The sequence below is a fragment of the Pollachius pollachius genome (assembly GCF_949987615.1).
Source record: "Pollachius pollachius genome assembly, chromosome: 3".
Lineage (NCBI taxonomy): Eukaryota > Metazoa > Chordata > Actinopteri > Gadiformes > Gadidae > Pollachius > Pollachius pollachius.
Window position 1 is genome coordinate 4,967,202 of NC_136936.1, and position 8,488 is coordinate 4,975,689.

At 50.7% G+C, this 8,488-nt stretch overlaps 1 protein-coding gene across 1 annotated transcript in view; it reads right to left on the reverse strand.

Moving 5' to 3' along the window:
- The window catches only part of LOC307071992 (rho guanine nucleotide exchange factor 26-like), a gene marked incomplete at its 3' end in the record, with an annotated part of 26,799 nt that extends 19,167 nt beyond the window's left edge, over positions 1–7,632 (reverse strand). Inside the window, exons 1-6 of the mRNA XM_079731128.1 lie at positions 7,418–7,632; positions 5,466–7,068; positions 5,028–5,091; positions 4,442–4,584; positions 1,115–1,171; positions 1–25 (exon numbers count right to left, since the gene is read on the reverse strand). The exon at positions 1–25 is cut by the window's left edge and continues 136 nt beyond it. Of these exons, the coding sequence (XP_079587254.1) occupies positions 1–25; positions 1,115–1,171; positions 4,442–4,584; positions 5,028–5,091; positions 5,466–6,944 (1,768 nt within the window). The 5' untranslated portion in view covers positions 6,945–7,068; positions 7,418–7,632. The remainder of the gene's footprint in view (positions 26–1,114; positions 1,172–4,441; positions 4,585–5,027; positions 5,092–5,465; positions 7,069–7,417) is intronic.
- Positions 7,633–8,488: the final 856 nt, after the last annotated feature.

An 8,488-nucleotide genomic window follows, 5' to 3' on the forward strand; every position in this document is an offset into this window, starting at 1 on the left:
CTGAGGAGATCACCTCGAAGATGGCCTGTAGGAGAGGACCACAGAGAGGACATGAAGACAACCTTCACCTGGACTCTGCCTAGCCTCCCCCCTTACCCCCCCGACACCCTGCTTACTCACTTGTTGTATGTTGTACATCCTGGCACTTAATGTACGCACTTATTGTACGTTGTACGCCCTGGCACTTTATCTTTTGACCAAGCGTTGTTTGGCATCTTATCCTAGCTATGTTTGTTGTATTCTGAGAATGGGTTAACCTTACATTTGTTAGTGCATGGCACTTGCTTCTATGAAGATCTTTACAGTACCGACAGCGATAATATTTTTTCTCTTTCTTCTGACAAATGCACCTATTGTAAATCTGCTAAATGCCCTAAGTGTCAATGTAAATGTAAAGACAGAGAGCCAGGCAGAGCGTAGAGGATCACCACATCAAATGCTGCTGCTACTCCATGATCCCATCCATTCATTCACTTTCCAGCAGCCGTTCCAAAGCAAGCAGCTTATTTGTGTCTGTTCACAAGCGTCCTCGGACCGTTCAATCGGCCCATTAGGCTGTGAGTCACGTGTTGGCCGGAGTTTCGTATCATACTTGACATTCCTGGATGGTACATTCATGACTGTGGCATGTCGCTGAGAAATACCATGTGCTTCTGAGGAACTTTACCAACTGCTCCTAGCCTTTCGTCATGCTACTTTGGCCCCTGCAACTAATGGGGAATGCACAGATGCTATGGGATAGCTCTCCTCCCTTCTTTAAGATATATTCCAGGTTAACCAGTGTTGCTGATAGTATCTCATTATTCTTTCATCAATGCTTTATGGGTGTGGTGGTGAAGTGAACAGCTGTCAAACCACACAGAGTCATACAGTCTAATGCAGTTGAACTCAGTGTGTGTGTGTGTGTGTGCGTGCGTGTGTGTGTGCGTGTGTGTGTGTGCGTGCGTGTGTGTTTCTGTGACATCAAAGTCAGATTCCTGTGAGTAAGTGGCAGCGGCCCACGCTACAAGTTACGCGAAATGACACGTCACGTTGTGACATCACATGTCCTGACGGGAACCTCGTGTCGTGACATGTCACCTTATGTCGCCGTACATCAGGACATGATTCCTACCTCCTGCCTTTTGCGTTCCTCCAGGCTCAGCTTGTCGGAGAGGCCACTTTTCTTAACCTAGACACAAAGCAGAGTTTGGGATTAGATTAAAGATGTTACATTGAGCACGTGAATTATCAGATTATTTTTTGTCATTTTGGCAAGAGGTTCAGACATTATCTTAGTCACAAGTTATGTATAAAATATAAATGTAAGGGAACTTTGTTTGGGTAAGATTGGGACATAAGCCCACTGTAATATAGAGGTCTGAACAATGCAGACAACAATTATACGTTGGCTACGAGAACCGTGCATTGGATTTTTTAACTTTTACTTTTAGGCTTCTTTTTTTCTAAATGTTTTACGACAGCACATGAAATAGGTTGGTTGCAATTGTGATGCAACTGCATATTTTGGCTGAGCACACACATGGTTTACATGAGCGTGGACTTGTGTGTTGGTGTGTTGGTATGTTGATATGAAGCAGGCATGGGGCTGCAGAACAGCAGTGTTGAGAGGGGATGACGGGAAAACAAATCGTCATAATGACTGTGATCAGAAGACCTATCAGGCTCTGATCCTATCAGGCTCTGATCCAATCACGCGTCGGACAAACACAATCTTGACCCATGGCAACCCAACAGCGTTAATGTTTAACCAGGACTCTGGACCCTTCTGACTCACACCCATTCACATGCAATCTCTCCCACACGCAAGTACGCACACGCTGACGAATCTGTCTCCCGGGCAAAAGTGGCTGCTTATCTCACGTTGCCAAAAACGAAACCTATGCAATAACAGCAACCAGCGTGCTCAGCCAGGCCAGCCGACCCAGGGGGAAAAGCTCTCTTTTCCCATGCTTCCCACTCTCTGCCGGAGGCCCACGCAAGTAAACCGGGAAGTGATACCATTCCCTGTTCCTCCAGTGTCTCCTCTCCTACCCTGCAGCCAATGGCAAAAAGCGAAGACAAAACAGAGCCCTGGCAGACTAAACATGTCTGGTTGTCACTCCCCCACCAAGCCGATGCTTTTTCGTCTCTGTCACATGGGCCAAAACTTGTGCCATGAGCTCATCTCTATAAAGAAGGCTAAGTAGGATATAACTAGGATGTAACAACAAGGTTATAAACTTGATTTAGCAACTATGCAGGCGCACAGCCCATGTCACCAAAAAGGACTTCACCCTCCCTCGCACGGGAGGACTTTGGATCTTGGACCCTCTATAAAAAGCACTCTACTATATAAATAAAACACAGCATTATCGGGTCATGGATAGCGGTTCAAATATTTTACTAGGATGCACTACAGAAAAAGAGACCCCACGCTGTTAAAAGCTGACCTCACTTATTAAGCAAAGCCCAGCTCTATTTCAGAAGGAAGGCTTCAAGCGACATCACTTCCTGTCTCCCTCTCCTCTCCCGCTTTATTTGTGGAACAGGACATGCAGCTGAAACCCGAAGAGACGCAGAGGATAAGGTCTCGAACCAGGTGCATTCGAGACGAGGGAGGGGGGCGAGGAGAGGAGGAAACTAGATGTACAAAAGGGGAAGACGTCACTCCAAGAAATCTGGTCTTCCACGTCACGAGACTTTATATTCAAAAGGAGTTCGAGGAATGAGTTTGTAAAATCTGTGTTTTCCCCAAGGGCAGGGTTCGTTGTGCAGCACCCATTCAGCCCCGTTAAAGTCCCACAGCGTACAACAAGACAAGACAAGGAGCCCAACATTAAGTCGGGCAACGACACACAATGTCGTGAACATGTGATAGCCTTTAGCTAACCTGTAGGTATGTGTGAACCACTGGAGGAGAGTTCCACGCCAACGCCTTAACTTAATTAACCTCTTAGAATCATCCCTCACTACAGGTCGCTCTCCTTAGTAAGTTCAGACGTTTAAAACAAAACACAACACCATAATCAATTGTTCCCTTAAAGGAATGTTAAATAATCCCTCCCACTATGTCAGAAATATCTGACTATACGATACTATAAAATGTGGCAAAACTGTTGTGATTGTTTCTGTGGTTAATAAAGAAGAAAGCCTCATTTCACTTACAGAAACTCTGACAGAAACTTAATCCTTCGTCCAGGGAAGTGGAATAAAATTGAAACAGATAGAAAAGAAAACTTGGCCGCACCAAGCCAGCCGAACAAAAGGTCTGTGGCCGTGGAACTGCATAGTGTTGGGCTGTTTTGGGTGGCTGAGTTGGCAGAGAAGCTGGCAGAAACACACCTAGACGCCTCGCAAACACACCAACACACAGCCCTCAGTCAATTCACTAATCCATTCCAGTATCATGACAATTTTCCCTTTTATTTATCACATTTATTCCAGTCTGCATTTCCACGCCGGGTTGTCTACTGTAGAAAGCCTGTATTTATTTGCATCATCTATCTCTCCCACATTTTCTTTCCCTCTCTCTCTCTCTCTCTCTCTCTCTCTCTCTCTCTCTCTCTCTCTCTCTCAACCCTCTCTCACTCCTTCTTTCTCTCTCTCTGTCACCCTCTCTCTCTCCCCCTCACTCCCTCGCTCTCTCTCTCCATCTCTGTCATCCCTCTCTCCCTCTCTCTCTCGCCCATTCCCTCACCCTCAAAGAACAAGGGGGCTGCAAGAGTAGAACTCCCAGCCAGGAAACTGAATCGGTTCTTCTCCCTCTGTTTATATTCCCTGCATTCCAGGCCCCGGCGCTACATATTGTAATGCACGGCCACCGCAGCTCCCCCCGTGCCACAAGCAGGAGAAGTCCTACACACTCGCTTCCCCTCCAAAGTGGATGAAGGCACCCACAGCGCCGGGTCGACTTAATGTGAGTTTCTCCACTGGGTTTCCTGCATCCTGTGTCTACCTCCTGCCTCTCCCCGTCCCACCCTGGCCAGGGTTAGACCGTCCTGGGCCCGTGGGTAAGGAGGAGGGGCACAAAGGAGGAGAGGATACCGAAAGAGATGACATGGCATGAGATGAGAGCATCAGAATGTTCTGTACACCGACCGGATAGGACCACATTCCTGGCATTTTAAACGACGCATGAACACACACCTCGCAGGCAACAACACACACGCCCACCCACACACACACACACACACACACACACACACACACACACACACACACACACATGCACGCACAGTGTTTATGTTGGTTGGTCCGCGTACGTGATGAGAGCGAGATCAGAGAGAGAGACAAACAGACGGACAGGATATCATCGGACATCCGTGTTCGTTAGGGTTTCTGGGTGTCGGGTGTGTGTGGGTATCTGTGTACGCTTGCGTGCGTGTGCGCGCGCGTGCGTGCTGGCGCGCATGTGTGATTGTGCAAGCCTGCTGGGGTGCATGTGTGTGTCGTGACCGACCACGCTGAGCTGGCTCCAGGAGGTCCGTATGGGCCGGTACTGCACCACGATGCGGTCATCTGGCGGAGGCACGCTGGCCTCGGCGTCCTCGTCAGAGTCATTGTGCAGCGCTTTCTCCTGGTAGTTCTGGTACAGCTCCTCCTCTGAGACACAGAAACAACACAGCTCTCACCAGCGGTCACAGCCAAGCACAATACACGCTTGTTGCTATTGAGCAGACCCCTTTCACACAGAGTGGCGCATAGTAAATTGGTTTTTCGTCCGCAGTAAGTTGTGGGTTAGGCATCTTACTCAGGGAAACCTAAAACTACTGTGGGGATCGAACCCAGAACCTTTCAGCTTGGAGTCTGCTTTGTTGTATACGTTTATTAATTGAAGTTAGTTTAAGTCCGATTCTGCAATACTAACAAAGTTAACTTTAACATCGCTAATAAGTGTGCTTCTGTTCTACATGTAAGCAACAAAGGGAATACAATAGCAGGAACAGGCAGGGGAGAGACAGAGTGGGGGAGACTGAAGCCTCTAAGAATAATCTCTATGAACATAAACAATATAAGGAAGAGTGGAAGAAGAGGACGTCGCTTACCTTCGCTGTCAAACGTGCGTTGACTTATCAGTCGCTTTGTTCTATCAGGATTCTGGAAAGTATGCTAAACACAAAAGGCATTCGCTTTAACCACGAGATTCCTGGCAGGGTAAAAGCACTGACAAACCTGACATACGCAGAGGGATTGTAGTCCACGAGCCATCCGCTGTTCATGACCTGTCTCTTGTTTCAGGTGACCTTTTACAACGACCCCTATCTGATTTTCATTCTATGCACGCTGGGTGCGTGTTGCATGCTGAGTGTGGATCCCACAAGCTCATGGTGTGAGAATAACCCTGTACTTAACCGCAGGAATCCATTGACTCTCATTGGGAGGCTCAATTACAGATGTCCGGTTGAGGATACAATAGTACCCAGACCGGCAAAGACTATAGCCCTGTTGCACGCCAACATGATGACTGATGAAGTCTGACCCACCTTGTTTTTCCCGAGGGTGGCGGTCTTTCTAGTGCCAGGACTGGAAGGCTTCACGCTTCCAGGACTGGAAGGCTTCACGCTTCCAGGACTGGAAGGCTTCACTGTTCCAGGGCTGGCCGCTTTCGGGCTCCCAGGACCGGAGGGTTTGGCCGGCACCTCTGCGGCGAAAAGCTGCTTGGCAGCGCTGGGAGTACAGCCGGGGCTCCAGCTGCGGCAGGCCCGGCCGTCAGGTGAGTCCACGCCCTCCTGCAACCCTTTGAGCGTGGGCTTACAGGCCTTGGGGGTCTCGTCGGCGCACACCACCGCCCTCCGGTAGGACGTGCTCCTCAGCCCCCTCCGCAGGGTTCCCGGGCTGTCGCCGTCCGCCTCCGGGGCTAGACCCGTGGAGAAGAAGGCCCCGGTCTCCACCATGCTGCGGCTCTTCAAGGCCCTCTTGGAGCCGTCCAGCCCCAGGAGGCCGGCCAGTCCGCCCAGCCCCGGCCGCGTGTCCGACACCAGGCCCTTGGGGATGAGCTGCTGGGTGCCCATCTTCTGGGCGGCGGGGCTGTGCGTGCTGAGGACCACCGAGGGCACCGGCGAGGCGGGGCCGGGGGAGGTCAGCGACGGGGAGGACGAGGCAGAGGCGGAGGTGGAGGCGGTGGAGGAGGAGGAGGAGGAGCAGGAGGACGGAGATCGGACGTGCGACGGGCGGGGGTCGTCGCGGGCGGAGGCGGCGGACGCCGAGGACGTCTGGCGGCTGAGCATGGTCGCCGAGTCGGCGGGCGACGGGGAGCGCGGGGTGGGGGGCCCCGAGGAGTGGGAGGACGAGAGGGAGGGGATGCTGGAGGAGGAGCAGTGGGAGAGGGGAGGGGTGCGGCGGGCGGGGGGAGAGGGGCAGGAGGGGGAGGGCGGGCGGTGGTGGTTGTGGTTGTAGCGGTTGTTGTTGGGGGTGAGGGGGGAGAGGTCAGGGGAAGACAGCGTCGGCGTTGAAGCAACGTCTTCCGGTGATGACGAGCCGTTGCCAAAAGCGCTGCTGTCCCTCTGAGAGTTTGGCTCCACTGGAGGCGACCTGCATTTTTGTTCGTCTTGAGGGCACTTAACGGCGGTCTCATAGCCTCCATTTCTCACTCTATTGTCCAGAGACGCTGATTTGCCCTCACTGGACATGAACCGTGACAAGGCGTAGCGCGCATTCGAGAGTTGTCCGATGCTGATGCTCCGAACCACGCGAGTCTTCCTGGACGGTTTGTTTAGGACGTGTTTCAACACCGACGTGTTCTTGGCTACCGGTTTGGCGACCCCCGTCTCCAAGGGCTGGCTGATCTTGAAGGGGCCCTTGTCCTCCACGGGAAAGTCTGTCATGTGAACCCCACCTATCTGGTAACTAAGGGGTCTGGGTTTGGCCTTGCTGCCGGCCCTGGTGCCATAGCAGTCAGTGCGTCGCTTCCACAACGGGGTGATGTTATTGTTGGACAGATCCACATCGTTGGCCCCGTCCATGATTAGACCGTGTCAGTCCGTCTGGCCGGTCTGTCTATGAATACTCCCCTGTTGAGGATAACCTTGTCCGGAACAAAAGGTCACAATACAAACATTGTGTCTTCCTCGGACACTGGGTTGGCCCCTGGAAGTAAACACAGGAACATCAATCACTATCGAAGCCGATTGGAGAGCCGCAGCAATGTCCAAACTCCCAAAGTTTACTCATTAACCATTTGGGCACGAGCGCAGTTTCACCGCTTCGGGAACCAGACCTATCTAGTTCCAAACTTGGCATCAGTCAGAAGAAGTTTTAAAGCGTGGAAAATGTCAAAAGGCATTTCAATGGGATTGTAGTTAGTCAGCGAAGTACACTCTGAACGTGAAGGTTAAACACGCAGACGCGAAATAAATCAAAAGATCGCGGCGATTTGTGTCTGTGCGTAAAGTTTACAGCGATGGGAATCCATGATCTGAGTGCCAGCCAATCTTACCTTCAATTAAAACAGACTGCGATGCAGGCTCCCAATGCCCGGAGACTATTCCAATAAGTGAAAAAAAAAGTAGTTAATAACCTGCCAGAATGTTGTCGTTCGTTCGGGGTATCCAATAAGTTGATATATCCTAAGAAGTCAAACTTGGAGACAAACAAGCACGTTTGTTTAGTGTTGTCCTCACAACCAACAAGTTGGGATGCCTGTCCTCCCCCGGCGTGCTGGGCTACTGTCTGTCTGCAGCAGGCTCTGAGCGCAGTAGCGCGGGGGCGCGCGGTGGGAGCGCAGTAGCGCGGGTACGCGCGGTAGGAGGGGAGGAGGAGGCAGCCAACAGGAGAGGGGGAGCAAATGTCCCGAGTCCTCTCCCGGGTCGGGCCTTATTTGTTCTGTCTCGGTCGGGGAAACAGAATGGCACAGCGTGTGGACCGTTGGTTAAAACCGTAATTTCGACTTTGGTGACTTTATTTTTATTATGGACATTTACAAGTGATTCAGGTTTTGGCTTGTAGTAGCAATTCAAATACCAGTAGAGCACACATTCTCTTTACATCTCTTGGATGGAGATGTCAATGGTGGTTGTCCTGCGAACTCAATTGCTGTGGTTGAATTCGTGATTTAATAACTTTTACAGTGAATGTCCAATGCTACCCTTAGCATATTCCCCTAAACACATTCAGCTGAACAGCTACTCTCTTATCGACCTATTTAAATTATTACAGGCCAGGTCATTCCTAAAATTGGGCTCGACCGCTTTCCTCCGGCTGGCACTCGTGAAGAACATGTGGATATGGCGCCACCGTGTGGCCATAGCAGCATGGTGCCTTGATTGGTTATTTGGTAGGCGTACACATCTTCTACAGGGAGGAGCATGTGTTTTTATATGATGTAACCATACGACCATACGATATTATTCTGTCACCCTCTCTTCCTCTCTCTCTATTATTTTTAATTTATAGTAGTTTGCGATCCAACATCAGCCAATCACAACCTCTTTCAGTTGAAGCTCCAACAACCGATTGACCTATGTCCTTCCTGCTGATCACTCTCACCTGGCCGGTCTCTGAACAAAAG